The 19,739-nt window shown below is 35.9% G+C and overlaps 1 protein-coding gene across 4 annotated transcripts; it reads right to left on the bottom strand.

Moving 5' to 3' along the window:
- Positions 1-5,844: 5,844 nt before the first annotated feature.
- On the bottom strand, positions 5,845-18,097 carry LOC133302325 (SAGA-associated factor 29 homolog B-like). 4 transcript variants are annotated; one of them, XM_061502085.1, is made up of 9 exons: positions 17,790-18,097; positions 16,912-17,005; positions 16,668-16,748; positions 15,598-15,706; positions 15,362-15,447; positions 7,783-7,836; positions 7,241-7,397; positions 7,047-7,060; positions 5,845-6,141 (listed from the first exon to the last, which is right to left on the bottom strand). In XM_061502085.1, exons 1-9 carry the CDS (start codon positions 17,905-17,907, stop codon positions 6,039-6,041), a joined length of 816 nt encoding a protein of 271 aa, XP_061358069.1. In that variant the 5' UTR covers positions 17,908-18,097; the 3' UTR covers positions 5,845-6,038. The 4 variants fall into 4 exon arrangements, with proteins under 4 accessions (XP_061358069.1, XP_061358071.1, XP_061358070.1 ...); XM_061502087.1 differs by having other exon boundaries at positions 15,598-15,692; positions 16,672-16,739; XM_061502086.1 differs by having other exon boundaries at positions 15,598-15,689; positions 16,672-16,748; positions 17,790-18,096.
- Between the last annotated feature and the right edge of the window lie 1,642 nt (positions 18,098-19,739).

Below are 19,739 nucleotides of genomic sequence, written 5' to 3'. Positions count from 1 at the left end.
AAAATGGATAAAACGCACGCATGCTGTCATCATTTTTCTTCCTTCTCTAAACCTAACTCCCTAATCTTCTCACATCCCTGCCATTTTTATATTGTTAGGTTGTGCTGACTCTGTTTGGTTCTGTTGTGACTTCGGCAAGTGTGCCAGTCGTTAAGTAATAAAAGTGTACCGGAGTACGAGATCGTTCTCACGAGTATCGGATTTTCAAACACTAGTTCACTAATTGTGATTTAGTTGGACAATCAAGAATTGGATTTGAGAGAATTGAAATTGAAACAAGCAATAACATGCAATTTAAAAAATTCAGAATTAAAAAGACAATTGAAAAAGATGATGATTGATTAAAGATTAAAAACAAGCGTAATTAGGGTTTCGACTTCCCCCAATATCCTCGTTATGCCATGAATTAAACAGTCAAGAACCTTTTCTTAATATAATGCCAGTCAATTCTTTCTAAGTTAATTAGGGCTCAATTCCTTGTTACCCTAAATCTATGTGATCTTGAAAGAACTCTAGTTCCCCGATTATTCCCCAAGAAAACATGCATTAAGATCAAGAATTTAAAGATTGCACAATTGCCCTATGTCTATCCCTAGATCACAAGGATTGTGATAAATTTATCAAATCAGGGTTCATGCACCAACATTCCTATTGTCATACAATTCTCCTAAATCAATCTATAAGTAGCAAACCCATAGAAAGCATTAAAGACAGATAAATTTATTCAATTATAAAAAGAAAAGAATTCAGAGAAAATTTAATTCATAAACATAAAGATTCAATTGGGTTCCATCTATCCCTAACTACATAAAATTCTAGCCTAGCATACTGAATTAAAAAGCAATAATAAAGAAAAGAGAGCCCCAAGCCTTCATTGGTGTGATGTTGACTTAGTTCCTCAGTGTTCCAGCGCTCCGCAACGGGATTCCTCCTTTAGGTCTCTGTGTAATTCTTTAGATTGGTGAATTGGTTAATTGGTGTGACCCTCAGCTCCCTATTTATAACCATTGAAGCCATATCTCTCCATCAAATCTCCCCTAAATCTATATCTATTAATAAATCAAGATTGATTTGTTTCCACTTTCATTCCAAATATTACAAATATGTATCAATTGGCAAATCAAATCAAATCTTGGGCTAATTGGATTCGTAATTGGGCGCTCAAGCGCGCTACAGGGCGCTTTAGCGTCCTCTTGTGCATCAATTCAGCTTTGCTGCTTGCCCACATGCGCTCGAGCGTCCACCTGTGCGCTAGAGCATGCTCCTCGAATGTAAAATCTTGCAGTCTTGGGCGCTTGAGCGTGCTGTTGGGCGCTTGAGCGTCCTGGATTGCTCAAATTAGTTGTTTTCCCTGCCTAGACGCACTCGAGCATCTATTCTGGCGCTCGAGCGTGCTCTTCTGGCCCTTGACTTGTAGTATTTTGACTTCTTTTGGTCCATATTGAGCTGCAACTCTTTATCATGATTTATTCCTTACTTCTTAGCACCAATAAGTGTGGTTTTACCTTCAAAATGCAAAGAAAATCAAAACATCAGCTCAAATTCCTATCTTATGATTTATATGTTGTAAAACCTTGAATTCCATGCAATCTACTACATATTTCTCATATAATTTAGCCTAAAAACATGGTAAACCAAAGGTTTATCAGGTTCAAATATCTTACCCACTTGGTAGCAAGTGGTTCTGATTGTTTCTTGATATTAATGCAAATTTAGTGAAGAAAATTCGAAACTAAAATATTTTGCTTTTATTTCTCATTTTGTAACCCTTTGTTTAAGCTGATGGAAGCCACATAGCTGTTGCATTAATATTACAGGGTCATTTAAATGGGCTAAAAATGAGCCAACCCGCGAGCCAATTTTCGAGCCAACTCGCGAGCTATTTTTTCAAGCCAACCCACGAGCTATATTTTTTAGCCAACCCTAACCCGACTCAGGTCGGGTTGGGTTTGGTTTTCTGAGCAAACCCTAACCCGGCTCGTTTTTTTCGGGTTGAATGCAAGTTGGGCCGAGCCGGTCGGGTTGGCCCGTTTTGCCAACCCTACACCAGTATCATCATCATCATTATCAAGGCTTGCATCCACAGCAAGAATATTAAATATTAAAATTTTGTTAGGTTTAATATACATATTAAATATTAAACATCACAAACATCACCTACAGCGGCATCCTCCGTCTTATCATCGTGGTGAAGGGGGACTTCAAGTGGTTTGGGTGCTTTCTTCCAGTACCAGACACCCACGCGACTCTACATAATCCCACACTGCTTAAGTAGACGCTCACTGAATATGGCATTCCATCTTGTGGCAGTCTTCAGCATCTGAGTTTGCATAGGCACACCAAACCTATGCAAAATCTTCTTCACTAGGAATGCAAAAGGCAATTCAGCCTTCATAGACTTCGAAGCCTTCCACATCAGGATACATATGTAGTGCCTCTGATTCACCTTAATATGGTGAAGGATGTCCCACAAAACACAAAGTCACCCTCTAGCACCTTCGAGTGATTATGCTTGTGCTGGAAAATAATATGTGCCACACAACATAGTGTAATATGTGGGCGGGCACCAAGAGATTGCTCATAGGATAATGAGCAAAATGATCAGCCTTTGCATCAGCCTTCCTGGTCTCCGCAACAATCGCCTCCCGATCATAACCACCAAAAATATTATGGGAGTCTCTGTCATACGTGGCTGCATCTGGTATATCATCAAAGTCAAAGTTGAGGAGCTTCGTCTAGATAGGGGCAGTCATGACAATATCAATCAGGACAATATCAATCAAGCAGACGCGGGAAGTCAGCTTGCCATGTAGGTAATGGAGGGTTCTGGTAGAAAGCCCTCACCATAACCTTCGAATACGGGCATTTCATCTCCGCAAGCACCAAGAGATGTGTCTCATCAAGAAGTGGCACAATGTCAAACCGCTCCATGTTGAAGAATGCCAAATCCAGTGATTTCGCCTCACATATTTTGCAGCTCATGAAGGACTTCACAAACTTATTGTGTGTTGCAATGTCATTCTCAAATAAATATCCAAAAGGCATGTCAGGAGCCTCATGAATAGCTGCCTCTAGCTGAGAGGATAGGACCCATCATGTTGGCGCTTGGTCCTCCACTTGATAGCCACCTCTTTCTTCGAACCACATCTATCAGCCATTTTTTTACAATGTCAAACTGAAAAAACACAAATGCACCTGTATTAATACCGGTCAAAATATAATTAACACTCAAAGATCAAACATCACTTCGTGGACACAAAAAATTAAAGCCACTCTCAAGAATCATAAATTGAATTAGCAAGCAGTCCAAGCACTAGCAAAATGCAAAATGTAATCAACGATTAAACTATATTTGGGCACTTGAAAGGTACCCACAAACGAAAATCAGAATTTGGGTTAGGGTTCATCAAAAATTAAAAACTAAAAAAAATACCTTTTTTCGTTTTCAATCGATTGAAGGAAGAAATGGTGGTGGACAAAGGATGATCGTAGAGGAAGAAACTGGTCCAACCAGTGTGGTCAAGGAACCAATGATTTTGCCTTTTTTGCAACTCTACCCAAGTATCCTTTTTGTAGATTTTGAAAAAATGAAGGCTACTGGGTTTTAAAAAAATCCTACTCGCAAAATCTACTTGGGTATCCCTCTCCCTACATGAGTAAATAATTCAATTTTTTTCTCGGATTATGAACAATACCTGGGTAGCCCACCTGCACGCTCGGGTAGTGTTTTTTTTCGAAGGATACTCGGGTATTTTACAGGGTCAACGTTCAAACAAGAACAAATGAGTAATATCTTTTGGTAGAAAGGCAAAATAGTAATTTTTTATTAATTAAATGCTAAAATAGTCAAAAAAATCTTCCAAAGTCCCACGAGCTGAAATCTTGATCATGAAGAAGCTGCTGCTGAAGCACTCTCGAGGATGGTTAACAAAGTTGTTGAAGTTGCTCATTTAATGGAGCATGTTTCCCCGGACCCACCAGATGGAGAAGGAGAAGAAAATGAACAAAACGTGCATCAATCCCCTTAAGATGCACAAAAGGTTTCTCATGCTACTCAAAAACTTTCTGAAGTAGAATTTCAAGTTCCTAAAGCTTCACCCAGTTCACAAACATGTCTTATCATTGTATATTTGTACATGTAAGACACCAAATCGATGTGTGATACCAAATTAGCATTTATTATTAGCTTTCATTAATAAAATGATTCGATTGTTATCACTTAATCCTTATTAGTATCCATAAGAATTCGTATTTTTTGGCTTTGTTTTTTCTTAGCATTTATTAGATTTACCTTTTTAGCATTTTAAATCCTTGTGATAAAAGTTCAAATGACTGAATGAAATATAAAATAAAAATCAATTCCGCTTACCAAAAAAAAATAAAATCACTTCCTTCTAATAATTCTCTAATTCTTTTCTTTTTCAGAATGAATCCCTCATTCTCGTCCCTCTCTTTCTCTCTTCTTCTTTGTCTTATCTCTTGCAATTCTGACAACAGTAGAATTATCATTTAATAGTACCCTTCTACCATTTGAACTGTGAAAGAATCAAACCATCTTGGACTATCCAAGAGCAACTTGGAAGGATGAATTCCAAGTAAAAAAAAAAAGTTGAAAATGAATCAGATATCTATAAGAAAGGTGATTGATGATTGATTCTTTAAGGTACTCTCTGCCATTGAATAATTCAAGCCTAAATTCATGCAATTTAAAGCTTGGTGGGTGCTGAAATATGACAATGAACTCAAAGCTCGTATACAAAGACTTATTTATAGACCCAAATCATTGCAAATCAGGTATCACATTTCTAAAAATCACATTACTGTCTCTTCAGTTTCATGATGTTATTTATGCACTTTTAATTATCCATTTATGATGACAAGGGGAGAAAGGAAAAGAATAGGAATTCCCTCCTGAATACCCTACCCTACGGGTTAGTTGTTCTTAGCATTCAAAGTAGCTTTTTGAACTGAAAAAAGAAAAAAGTTTTGTGATATATTGCATTCATTAGTTGTTCTACATCTGTCAAACTTTGTAAGATGATGTACTAATCACTTGTCCTTTCAAACTTGAGAATGCTTGTGTGTCAAAATGGGTTCATAAAATTAAGAAGGCACAATTCAACCACTCTTATCATGCAGAGAGGCATCTTTATTTTAAAAATGTTCATGGTATGTAACTAATCATAAATATGTTTTCAGGCTGGATGTTACATTAGTCTGTGAATTAAGTCATATTGGTCATTCATTGGTGAATAAATTTATAATTATCGTTAAAATGAGATATAAACAAAAAGAAAATATTATTATTTGAACTTTTGCATGAAAAGGTTAGTAAAGAAAAAAAAATTCATATAACTTTTTAACTTAGAGGGTGAGCCTTGGATAGAGGTAAGATTATTACTTTTGAAGGAAGGTCATGCTTCAAATCTAGAAAATAGCCTTTTTGTAAAATTACAAGGATAAGCTACATGCATTCAACCCTCACTTCAATCTTTGCAAGTTGGAAAACCTTGTATACCAGGATTTACCCTTTTTCAAGACTTTTGAATTTTACTTTTAATTATTTACATAATTTATTTTTTTTACCGTAATTCTTTCAAATTAAATCTTAATTTTGTAATGGTAAAAGTAGCACTTGTCATTGTTAGATTTTAGAAACTAATAATAATAAAAGTTTTCCTTTATAGTGGTTATAATTCACTGTATTTATATTTTAATTTCAACAGTCAGATTAATAAGAAATTTAGTTTAACCTTTAAAATGTCAGTGCTAATTTTTCATGATAAGATGATGTAATGGAGAATGGAGACAAGACAACGACATAATTCTCAGGAATTCAACCTTAGATATTTTATCATTCCTACGTAACATTAAATTAAACTGCAGTGTCAGTCTTAGGTACATGGAATTAGACTGCAATGTCGTTCTTACATATTACACAACCATAAAAACTCATGGACCATATTATACAACCGTTACATAACGCAATAGGCCAGTTTCTACTTTATACACATTACACAACTATAATTTGCTTATACTCATTGGCGATGTCCTTCTGGCAGATCAACCACTTTGTGGAAGGGCACTGTCCTTTGAGGTAAAGATCCATCTTCTTCATCATCATCAAATTCCAATACATAACTGTTCCAATCACCCAGAGAGTAAACAATCATGATACAGTGACAAACATACCAGTTGAACTAAAAATACGAAGGGACCAGACTCCAAAAGGAAAGTTATCTCTTTTGTTTTACTTTATATTAGATTCCTAATACTTGCTCTAACCTGTTTATTAACAATGCCAATTCAAATTCTGGCAGACTAGCACATTATAAATTGGTAAGATTCTAGAATCTCATATTGGAGATGTAATATTCAAATTATTCATGTGTCTTCAATTAACAGTTTTAAGCTTTGGAAAAAATTGATTATGACATGGTATCAAAAGCCTCTATGAGCAAGTGGTGCAGAGTTTGATCCTTATCGCCTCACTTAATAGCTTAACATTTTGGGACAGTTAGTTCATGACATATGAAAAGTAGAGTAAACAAAAAGGGATGTGCAAAAAAAATTTGTTTTCATTATTTCCAATGAAATCAGAAACTTATATAAACCTATTTATATCCAACTTCAATAATCTTTACGGTATTTGGAGTTAAGGATTGTAGGCAACACAACGTAAGGGAAGGCTAGCCCTTTTACCTTCCATAAATTTATAAAGAGAAGCCTAATAATTCTCTTAGTTACTAAAGAACAGAAAAGACAAAAAAGACAAGCACTCAATACTTTTTAAAATTTCAAAACTTCTTTCTTTCCCTCTTACGTAACAAGGAAGATTATTAAGCTGGTCTTTTCAAAAGATTTAGCATTTCTCATCTATAAATCTTGTTTCACATATGCCAAGCACCATAGCTGGATAAATGAATGTTTGCCAGTTGACATGTCAGAAAAGCTTATGGTAAAAATAGATCATGTTGCCATTGATTTCCTGAGACAAATAATATTTAGAAAAATGAATTCCATGAAGCCTAACAGATTATACTTACTCATCTGTCTTCCTCTGCACAATTGTGAAATGATGGAGATTACCCCAGAACATGCACAATAATAGTACTGGTTAGTATAATGTCAGAGTCACCAAAGTAATTACTAGCAAGGATTTATAGTTCTACAAATTAATGGAAATAAGGAAAAATCAAGAAGTCATTCCACTCTGTCAAGGAAAAGAGAGAAGTATTACCCTGCGATGGCCGCCATGAACAACTGTTGCTTTATAAAGTGCAGTGGTTCCTGGATAGACTGCCAAAACATGTTTTCCAGGAGGGAAATCTTGGGCACTAGAAGGATCATTACTCTTGGGAAAAGGAATGATATTTCCCATGGGAAGCTTGTATTGTCTGAATGCAGCAGAAAGAACCAACAAAAATATACACGCCATTCAAATGCAGTAACAAATACTTCACAGATTTCCCTACTAATACTTGAAGACAGTGAAAAGAAATTCCAGTGAAGAATGGATCCCCTCATGTGATATGAGGTCATGTGAGAGGATTTCGGCAATTTCAATACAAATCAACAGCGATAAGAGAATGATTAAGATAAAGGATGAAAAAAGGATCAACGTTTATTTGTATATGGATAGCTAAGATCCTCTCACATGGTTTTATGTCACATAAGATGATCCATTCCCAATTCCAATTTAAGTTTGAAGTAGCAACTCAAGCAAGGCAAGTACACAATATGAGCACTCCAGTTAACATAATAAATTTCCAAATAGGTTACCTTGGGCCACTGCCCTCTTCATCGTCACCAGGTTCCTCATCTAGTACTTCAAATCTGTAAAATCATGTCACAAGAATAAATAAAATAATGAAAAGGGCAATTAGAAATAATTAACATCCAAACTGGTACTATTCTTCACGTAATTATTACAAACCATAAACGAGCAACAGTAACTTGTACACTGAAAAAAAATTGACCTATTCAAACAGGTTAAAGTTGTCAAATAACAAACTCATTCAGTTAGGTGCAGTCAGGTAGATTCAATCCTAACAAGGAGCTTTTGATTGACCTAAGTAAAGCAAGCACAGGCCTATTAGCATATATCAACGTTTTGCATTATATTTTGCATAGTGTACCAGTAATTCAAACAAAGAAATAACGAATAAAGAGGAAGAGAAAAGAAACGAATCACTGAATTATCAACTCCACTTTGATTTAACGTAAAACAGAGTCATACACATTTCCAGGACTGAATATAACTCATGAAAATGAATTAAAGAAATACTAATCTCCCAATCAACTACCCGATTGTAAGATGAATTACAATGGAACCATGACCCTTCACATCAACTGAGATACACCCCTCCCAGTGCCACTACCCACACTTTACTCAATATTCTCCACCCCTATTCTCATCCCACTAACTAACTTATATTCCTGAATCTTCAATCCCACTCACCCCAATATTCCCCTCTCCATTAATAGCCTGCCACATGTCCATTCCAGTAACTAACTTCAGTTTGTTATTAGCTCCTCTCCCATGGCCCCAATGCTTGTAAACTTTGTCATAGAATTTGAGAGGCCCATCAACACCCCTCCCTCAAAATTCACCTTGTCCCCAAGGTGAAAGGAAGGAAATTGAGCTTGAAAGTCTGTTAAATCCTCCCAAGTTCAGTCACAGTCAGCCAACTCCTCCCATTGAACCAAAATTTCCACTTGACCATCAAGTAAGCATCTAGCTTTAAGAATAGCAGCTGGTTGAACTTGTAACTCCAATGAATCAAACAAACAGTGAGGCAAATCTAACACAGGAATAGAAGGATGAACAGCTCTTTTTAATTGTGAAACGTGAAAAACAGTATGAACCTTTGAATATGAAGGCAACTCTAATCGATAAGCAACTGGACCCACGCGTTCCTTGACCTCAAATGGCCCATAAAATCTCGGGCTCAGTTTCTGATTTACCCTCTTAGCTAAGGACTTCAACTAGTAGGGCTGAATCTTTAAAAATACCTTTTCTCCTACTGCAAATTCTTCTTCCCTGCATCCCTTGTCAGCTTGTGACTTCATTCGTTGCTGGGCTTGACATGAATTTTGTTTTAATTCTGCCAAGATGGCATCACATGCAACCATCCATGTATCCACTGCTGCTACTAGAGTGCTTCCATGTTCAAAGGAGATAATGGTGGGTGGGTCACGACCATATAAAGCGCGAAATGGAGTCATTTGAATAGACCGGTTGTAAGAGGTATTGAACCAGAATTCTACCCAGGAAAGCCATTTTGCCCAACCCCACGGATGGCCTTTGGCAAAGCTACGCAGATAGGTCTCCAAAGTACGGTTAACTACCTCTGATTGACCATCCGTTTGTGGATGGTAAGCAAAACTAAACCTTAGTTTAGTGTCTGTCGGCTTGAATAACTCGCCCCAAAAATTATTGATAAAGACCATATCACGATCCAATACAATCGAGTTTGGAATACTATGTAAACGTATCAGCCCCCGTAGATTTCAACAGTCCACTAATGAAATCCATTGAAGCCTCTTCCCACACTTGTTGAGGAATTGGTAATGGTTGCAGAAGTCCAGCAAGTTTCAAATTGTCATATTTCTATTGTAGGCAAATGCCACCAGCCCGAACAAATGCTGCAATATCCTTAGTATCTCTTTCAATAAAAAATAGTTGCCACTTTCTTGAAGGTTCTTAGTTCCCCTAAATGACCGCCCCAAGGAGATGAATGAAATTCCTATGAAATACCAGGAATATGTGGAGTAGATTTAAAAAGAACCAACCTGTTACAAGCAACCCTTTAACACATGGTAACCCAGCTGAGAATTGGCATCCAACAACACCTCAGGTAGAATAGTTTTCGTGGTTGGATCATTAAGCACTTCTTCTGACGGTTTCTGCAAATTTGAACCGGTGACTAAGGTAGTTCCTTGCAGTCCATGACGCGCGACAAAACATCAACAGCAGTATTTTCAGCCCCTGATTTATATTGTATCTCGAAGTCATACCCCGTTAACTTAGCAATTCATTTTTGTTGGCCCTCCACCATAAGCCTCTGTTCCGTCAATATTTAAGACTCCTTTGATCCGTTCGGATTAAAAAATGGCGCCCCAGCAAATAATGACGCCACTTATGAACAGCAAAGACAATAGCCTTTAATTCTCTCTTGTAAACTTACAAGGATTTATCTTTTTCAAAAAATGCTTTACTAAAGGAAAGCAATTGGGCATTCTCCTTGCATCAATACTGCTCCCATGCCAATGCCAAAAACATCTGTCTCCACCACAAAGGTGTCATCAAAATTGAGGAATGCCAAGGTAAAGAGCTTCAACATTTCTTCTTTTAAGGCGTCAAATGACAGTAGTGCTTCTTCTCCTCATGAAAAATTATCCTTCTTGAGCAATTGCGTTAACGGCTTGGCAATATGACCACATTGTTTAACGAAATGCCTATAGTATCCATTTAGCCCTAAAAATCCTCTGAAACCCTTCAAATTCTTAGGAACTGGCCACTATTGTATTGCCTCTAATTTTTGCGGGTCAACCTTCACACCCTGCTGAGAAATCAGATGACCCAAACATTCCAGCTCACCTTTTGCAAACGTGCAATTTTTATAATTGGCAGAAAATCGATTTTGCCTCAGGATGTCTAACACCACCCTTAAGTGTTCCACATGCTGATCCACACTGTTACTATACACTAGAATGTCGTCAAAAAAAACTAAGACGAATTTCCATAAATAAGGTTTGAAAATAGTGTTCATTAAGGATTGGAAGGTAGAAGGTGTGTTTTGCAACCCAAAAGGCATTACGAGATACTCGTAGTGACCATCATGTGTATGAAAAGCGGCTTTTTCTATATCCTCACCTCTCATTCGGATTTGATTATATCCAGATTTCAAGTCAAAATTTGAAAAAAATTCCAGCACCATTTAATTCATCCAAGAGTTCATCAATTATTGAAAGAGGAAATTTATTAGGAATAGTTACCTTGTTCAAGGCTCTTTAATCTGCGCAGAACCTCCAGCTCCCGTCCTTCTTTTTCACCAAAATCAAGGGACTAGAGTATGGACTGCAACTCGGTCTTATCATCCCAGTTACAAGCATCTCCTTCACAAACTTCTCAATCTCCTCTTTCTGATAATACGGGAAACGGTAGGAGCGTATGTTGGCAATGTTTGCACCTTCTTTCAATATTATTTTGTGGTCACATTCCCTCGGAGGTGGCAGCTCTAAAGGTGGTTGAAATACATCTTCATATTGCAGAAGCAGTTCTGAAATTTGTGGGACATCTATCTGTGGGTTTGATAGCTCCATATTAGATTATATTGTACGCTTTAGCTTAGCTTTTATTGGTGTATCTTGTCTAATATATTTCTAGATGAATAGAATTCATCCTCTCTTTCTGTTTGTAATTAGTTAGTCTGTTAGAGTGTTTGTTTCAAATATGTGTGAGTCTTAAGCTCTATAAATAGAGCTTTCTTGTATCTCTTTGTTAGAATATCAATACACATCAATAGAATGTATTTCTTATCTTCTCTCTCTCTTTAAACTCTGATACTCCAAAGCACAGTACCCAAGTTCCACATAGTACCTTTCCGTCCTTTTCTTCCACGAACGAGTCATTCTTTTATACGATACCTTGCTACAAAACAACTCAGGGTCTCCTTTCAAGGTTACAACCTTCCCCTGCCAAGGAATTCGAAGCAGCAACTCTCTGAAGTTAGCTTGGATGTCCCTCAATTCCTCCAACCACGTGAAACCCAGCACCAAATCGACACCATTAAGGTTGAAAACAAAGAAATCTTGGGTTACTGACAAGTTGGGTAGTTCGAGTGTCACTCCCTTGCAGATTCCGTTACCTGGTAGCCATCCCCAACCTCCGCTCTAAAAGACTTCCAACTGAACATCGGCAGACTCAAAACGTCCATTGTGCTTTCACCAATGAAGTTGTGAGAAGCTCCTATGGCTAACAACAACAACACCTTTTGGCCCAAAACCTCCCCCCATAGCTTCAAAGACCTGTTGGCAGTGATCCCCACCATGCTTTGAACACTGAATTGGAGAGTTTCTTTTTGTTCTCCTTCTCCTTGACAAACCTCTTCCTTTGTCGGTACCTCCACTCCTTCACCCAAAATCATGACATGCAATTGTGGGTCCTGGCAAACATGACCTGGACCGAAGGGTCCATCACAACGGAAAAATAAATTCTGACGCCAACGATCATCTACCTCTTCTAAGCGACGGAATCGGTTCCCATGGCGACCGTCTGTCGCGTTGGCCATCGGCTTGGTCTGCTGAGAGGACACTCCTTGCTCTGTTGTAGCACTCATTGTTCGATTAGGGTTCGAATTGCTGGATGATGAGGATTGATTTGGGGCACCCGTAGGTGTGGTGGCTTGATGGGCTATAACAACAGGCCCACTCCTGCCCCATCTTGATTGCCCCCTCCCCTGTTTGTTAGTGTGGGCCTCCCACTAATACTATTGCCACTTCCAGGCCCAAATTCGTTTTGGCCCATGTTCACTTCTCCACTTCCCAGCACTGTTTCTCGTTCTTCAACCCATTGAGCCAGCAACATCATTCGCCCAAGATCATCAGGTTAATGTAGACGAATCTCCGCTCTAATTTCCAATTTCAGCCCTATCAGAAAGGCAGCCTGCGTCATCTCTTTATCAGCATGCCTCAATGGAGAATCGAGCTCCAATGCTCTTGAACCATCAGATTTCAGTGAAACTCATTGACAATAACTACTTTTCCTGGAATCAAATCGTCAAACCACAGAGATCGGCAAACAAAGATGTTGGCTCAATGTGTGAAAGAATGTGAGTTTGAATTAGGGAGGATGACCCGAGAAGTGAGTTGTTGGGGAAGCAGGCTGGGAGGTGAAAAATTGGGCCTTACTGCACAAGGAATCAGATATACACAAATTGGGCCTGGTCGAAATGGGCCTCAAACTAATAATCTGAAAACAGGACCCAACAACTAGTGACCCATTGTCCATGGCCAGCATTATTCATACAGATCCTAATCAAAATGAAGAGGAGGCTAGGGGGCAACGACGACGACAAATCCGAGAAGGGTCGCGACAACGAATGGCGGCCAAGATCCAAGAGGGAGACCCTGTTTCCAGCGACTCACACAAAAAGAAATGGAGGACAGAAACTTGGGTTTCAGGTGCGATGCTCCTTATTTAAGGTGCGTAGCGGCAGAGCTACAATTGCTCATTGGCAGCATTTGTGCGGACTCAATAATGGTGGGAATGGTTATAAGGTTGGAAGTCCATAGGTTTGAGAAGGAATACAGCTTGTTTTCTCTAGTATGCCTGCGATTCAAGATTTTTTCTTTTTAATTTGGGAGGAATGGATGCTATTTTGGGGTATATGTGGTTAAAGAGTATACCATGGGAGGGGGACATGGTGGAAATTAGGGGTAATCCCAAGTTGTCTAGGTATTGGATTTCAGCCAAGAAGTTGGGTAAGGCATGGAAAAAGAGAAGAGAAGGATATTATATTGAATTGGGATATTTGACAGCTGAGTTAACAAAAGTTGAAGCATCGTCATCATCTGTTTCGGAAGTGCTACAAAAAATTTCAGGAGTATTCCAAATTCCAACAAGCTTGAGAGCTTCCCTATTTCCTCTCCTAATTCCCCAATTACAAATAACAATCAGCATGAAGAAACCCCACCCTAAACATCTATATAACTAATTCCTAACTAATGGGCTTGGATACTTTATTAAAGGCCCATCAATATTTCCTTTCAAAATTCACCTTGTCCACAAGGGGAAGAAAAAGGATAGGTAATGTGGGAAAACTTTCACCCGGATCTAATTGTTTGAAACATACAGATCTCGTTGTGCTTGAGGCATAAGAACTGTCATTGGCCACATTTAATTGTATTTTTCCTCTTGTTGTCTTGGAGTTGAATTTTTCCTCTTGTTTGTTATTACTTTTCTGCAATTTAATTGTATTTTCTATCAATACCATTAGTTTCTGTTTTGGGTTCCATCAATATCATACTAAATGTGAAGCTAAAACATTGTTTTCAGCAATAACATAAAAAGTACCCCATAGCATAGAGAAGACAAACAAAATTAACCTTCAAATTATATTGGAAAGAAAATGCTGACATTTCATCCACAATAACCCATGGTTTGGGTGAGAAGAAAGAAAGCAACAGAAAATTTTGAATTTTTTCTTCTTTATTTTTCTCTCTTATTTACTTTTCTCTTCAATTTTTTCTTCAACCAAACAAGACCAAATTTCAAACTTTCAAAACTTTATTCCTATGGAGTTTCTTTCTCTCAATCCAAACATAGGTAAGAGTCTACATCAAATATAGGTGAACATAATCACCTGATCGAGAGGACATTTTCCTTTTCTCTTTTCTCTCATCCAAGCTGTTAAATACATTATTAAATCAATACAATAAAAATACAAATAATCTTTTTATATTCATTCCAGAGAACTATGCTAAGCATATAAATTTATCATAACTCAAAATTGTTATCAAACAACATTCCATCACTGGTAACAAAGTGCATTTCCAAATTATAAAGTAGGTCCTCAAACCAAGCTCGATATTAAGAAAGATTGTAAAGAACCAATTCAACCTAAAAGCTTGAGCTATTAAGTGAAGGCCTTTTTAATGGTTTTATATATCTCTAACACACCCCCTCACAAGAGAGCCATTGGGCTTGAAAGGTGAATGATGCATTAGGCCTAGCCTACCTATACTAAGAAATTCCACACAAAAAATGGGAGGCGGCGAGGATCGAACTCGGGACACCGAAGCTCTAATTCTATGTAAAGAATCATTTCAACCCAAAAACTTAAGCTATTGGGTGAGGCTACATTAATGGTTTTATATATCTCTAACAAAGATAGAATAGGCTAAATATACACTTGATTCACAATATAATACTCTGTGCTAAAGCTAATAACTTCAAGGCATCAATGTGGTAAAATATTTTCTCAAAAATTAATAGGGATAATTACATTGACCTCCACTAAGGTTAGCACTTATTACACCCAAAAACCCTCTTGTTTGGAGAATTACACCCACATTCCTTATGTTATGTACCGTTCTTACATCCCTACACCCTTCATTGTATAAGAAATTACACATACCTCCCCTATGCTATGTACAAACTCAGACAAAGTCCCCTTATAGATAATAAAGTAAGGAAGGTGGGTATGATTTCCCAAACTATGGTGTCAGCATAATAAGCACTAATTTCAGGGGAGATATGTAATTACTAATTACCCCGAATTGAATGGATGTGAACAGATTTTATTGATAAGTTGAACTCAACACTTGACTACTTAATTGCAGAATGTATGCTTACTCCTTTGATTCCTTATCAAAATGAATCACTTTTACAACAAACCATTCATCCTTATCAGCATTACGTGGTGTGACCCTAGCTGCTACCTGAGAAGCAGAAGCAAAAGCGAGAACAAATTAACTTAATGAAATATAACTCCAGATGTTTCCATGTATGAAAAATAATATCTATAAAAAGAAACAGAGCATTCAATATTTACTGATTTATATTGATCAAACTTCAAGGAAAATGCATACCTGTTCACCCTTAAGACTGGCAAGGTACTCAAGTTGATTTCGTCTTGAAATGTCTGACTCGGTCTTTACTCGTTTCCTTTTCTGCTCATTACCTTCTGTAACATATGTACTGTCAACTACACAAGGTACATAAAACTGACATCTAATTGGAACTGAAGTCATGAAAATATAATTTACATTATTTTAACATAATAGCACATAGCTCATTAAATTTATTAGATTCAACTAAATTATTTCATGAACCATTTTCTCATATTTGTACGTATTTTGATTCTCATGTTTGCATAGCTTCATATCATCAACTGAAGCAGTAAAAAGACATTACCACACTGTTAAGGAAGCAATGCATCACCATGAATTAGTCGGGTTTAGCAACAGGATGCAAAAGCACTCCTGCTAATGAGTTATTAAGTTTTGCTAATCAACACTTCCAAATCATGATCTTTGTAGATATATATCCGGAATTGGTTTCCATTCTCCTTCCACCATATAGGTGGAGAAGAAATAAATTTAATATATATGAATCAATTAATATACAACTTTAAATTTTACGTAAAATTGCACACTAGCATGCCCTCCCTCCCTCACTTTTTCTCCTGCACGTAGCTGGACTATACATGATTGACCAAAATGGCAGCAGAGATGTCAATTATATTGATGAGTATCCAAAGCGGTAGACTTTACCTTTTCCTGGAAAAGAAAAAGAAAAAAACACGAGAGAGAAGAGAAAGGGAGAAATCTTAAACAACCACAAAATTGCAACATCCTCCAACAAATCAATAGAAACTTGGCATATAGTTGTCACAAAATGGTCAAACAAATTATCTCTCATTTTTTTTTTCTTCCCCCAGAAAAGCTAAAGTCTAATGCTTTAGATACTTGCTTCAGTTGTACAATCTTGGTCAATCAGCAAAATGAATAAGAAGGAAATATTAAGAGAACAACATAATAAAAGATTCAGAACACTTACAAGTATTTATTTCATGGATGAATTCTATATGCATAACCTTAAGTACAGAAGCAATAATAGTTTAAGCAAAAGACAAATTTACTAATTACAATTTTGAGACAAACCTATTCTTCTTCGTGGTTGCCCTTGTGGTCCCGGAGGCAGTAGGGTATCAAGTTGGTTTATCAACATACTGGAAATACTACAACCACACACAACATCAAGAATCATATACGCTATAGAATGCCTAGCCTGAACAGAGTATAAAACAGTTACTCCAATGTTAAAAACTGTGTGTTGATGATTTTCAAACGGTGTAAAATGAAGTTCACATAAAATGCTTCGGAGCTACAAAGTAAACATACTTTGCTTCATTATCAGAAAGATCTTTGGCTTGAGTGTACAACACTTTAAGCCTTGCTAATGAGCTATCCCCAGGCTTCTCTACCACTTCAGGAGCTGCATTGAGAAGAGAAGAAACTATTAACAACCAACTAAAGAGACACGAATAGAGAATACAAGAATAACTGAATATCAGATCTTGATTCCCAAATATGGAAACAAGTAGAGCCATTCAAGTCTTACATCCACTTTAAGAGTCTATGGCTTTGTTAGATTACAGACATTCCACCCCATGGTTCCCAATGATTGACTAACTCAAATCTCTAATATTCAAAGTTCATATCCTAAAGCCAGAAAATTAAAACTATAAGCAAGTGACATTTAATTTTCAACTAATCATGCCTAGTGAATCATTTTCATAAAGTCACTAAAATCACAGAAAGAATTGTCAATTTTCTGATTTCAATAAGTTTTCCAATAATCCTTTTTTTAAAATTGAACCAAATTAACATTTGCTTTCCATAACAATTTGGATATTATATGAATTACCCTTTTAAGCCAATGTAGTTTGCAAACAGAATCAAATACAAGATACATGAGAAGTATGCATATCAAAGAAACATTGATTATAGAAGACCCGAAAACACAAAGTTATAATTTTATTCATCAACCAGCTAAAAGAAAAAAAAAAAATTCATTTCCTCTCAACAAAATGCTTAATGGAAGATTGAGGAATGATGAAGTTATGATTAGTTATGAGGAAAAATCATAAATAATTTCCAACACTCATTAACATGATGAACATTCTAGAAGGTGCACAAAAAGGATGAAGTTGCATCATTTAAAAAAAGAATAAATAAATAAATAAAAGGCATGAATAGAAAGAAGGAGAGAGACTCACTATTTTGAAGCTTCTTGTGAAGCTTGTTGATTTCCACCAAAACATCCTCCTGATCTTTCCTTACCCGATCCAGATCTTTCGAGCTCTCCACGATTGCTGCAATGTCTGGCGACGACATCGTTTTAATCAGGAAAAAATATATATATATAAATTAAAACCAGAATCCAGCTACGATTCAACTCTCAGTTCTCCTTCCGACGTTGCTACCATACCACTTCGAAATCGAAACTGCAATCTCCAATTTTATTTTTTTTCCCAAAAAAAAAAAGGGGGGGATATTTTGTCTTCCTCTGTTTTATTTATTTATTTTTAAGAATTCAATTTTTGAGTGTGGGATTTTCAAATAGTCACTTCTAGGCTTCAAGCCATTATGATCGGTATTCATTTCATTGGACAATTAATAACTTATTTAAAAAATAAAATCACAAATACATGAATGTTTTAAAAATAGAAACTAAATAAATTTGATTTTTGTTATCTCATGTAACGTGTACAAAAATAAGTAAAACTCATTAAAAAAAAAATTCATCTATTTTATTATGTGTTGCATAAAATAAATTATCTCACGTAAACAAATCTATCAAACAATAAATGGTGGGAGAAGTCTCCTGGCGAAGCCACGTCGTTGTCTGTAGTCTGTACTATGTAAGGTGGTAATTTTTTGCGGCTTTTTTACGAAATAAATTTTAAAATACTTATATTTTATTATTTTGGCCTTGTTTAAAAAAAAATTTCAAATAGACTTTTTAATATTAAAAAATTGATTTCTCCCGAACTGATTTCTCACTGTGTATATATATGTGTGTTAGGAAGTTGGTTTTTCATAAAATAAATTTCCAGTATAAATAAAAAATATTAAATTAATTCCTTAAATTAAATAATTTTTTTCTTATTTGTAAACTCTAAATTATAAACGCCGGGTGCTAAATATATATTTAAAAAACAATACTTATAATAAGACATTAAACATAGTTTAAAAAAAGGTAAGATATGATGTTTTAAATTAGGACACAATATTGCAAAGAAAAGGAATTTCTTTAAGAAAATATATTATATATTATTCATGTTACAAGAATTATTATAGTAAATATTTTTCTTTTTCTTTTTTTGCAAAGAGGTTATCTTTTTAAATAACACAACTTTGTGTTATTTTAGGTAAAATAATTGTGTTTTAAGTTTTTTACATTCTCTTTACTCTATTTTTTTTTTCTCTTTCTTTCCAGTTCTGTAGAGAAAAGATAATGTAAAACATCACCAAACATGCTTCACATTATTTTACTTAAAATGACGTAAAGTTATTATTTAAAATTTTAAATGATAAATATTTTTTTTCTTTTGCTTATCTCCTTCATTTATGCATATTCCATACCATTTTGAATGAATTTTTCTTTATAATACCGATCTCGTTACAAATACAAATAGATTGTGAGCTTAATGACAAGTTCTTTGTTATGACACAAATCTAGACTGTGGTACTAAGACTAAATATCCTTTATTTCGCACAACTCTGAATACATATAAGTCAACATTAAATTTTTTTCCAACTTGTACACTAGGGACACTAATTGCGTGTAATCTAAATCAATTTAGGTACACACAACAACATGTAAATAGAGGAATTTAAGTGCTTTAAATATGTCACAATCACATAACATATTATTTAGATTAACTTCCGAATTTCCTCTCAAGCTGTCTTTCTAGTGAGTTAACTAACTCTACCACCAGAAAAGGAATCATGTGAAACATGGAGTCATGGTTGTTAAAATCACGATTTATTATAATGATTTTATGTTTTTATGATATTTTTTTTATCAAAACGATTTTATCAATATTCCAAATGCTTTTATATTTTTACGATTTTTTACATTACAATTTTACGTTTTACGATTTTTTAATCCCCTTTCAATTTTATTTAAAATCTCAATTTTGAATACATTGCTAGGAGTAAAC

The sequence above is a fragment of the Gastrolobium bilobum genome, unplaced genomic scaffold (genome assembly GCF_033153095.1).
Source record: "Gastrolobium bilobum isolate Gb01-03AN ecotype WA unplaced genomic scaffold, APGP_CSIRO_Gbil_v1 utg895, whole genome shotgun sequence".
In the NCBI taxonomy this organism is placed as follows: Eukaryota; Viridiplantae; Streptophyta; class Magnoliopsida; order Fabales; family Fabaceae; genus Gastrolobium; species Gastrolobium bilobum.
This window is presented reverse-complemented; position numbering and strand designations above follow the sequence as displayed.

Coding starts and splice junctions, on each gene's coding strand:
- LOC133302325 (XM_061502085.1), bottom strand. CDS start 17,907: ATGTCGTCGCCAGACATTGCAGCAATCGTGGAGAGCTCGAAAGATCTG. Junction 17,006..17,789: donor TCACAAGAAGCTTCAAAATA/GTGAGTCTCTCT, acceptor TTCTCAATGCAG/CTCCTGAAGTGGTAGAGAAG. Junction 16,749..16,911: donor CTTTCTGATAATGAAGCAAA/GTATGTTTACTT, acceptor GTGTGGTTGTAG/TATTTCCAGTATGTTGATAA.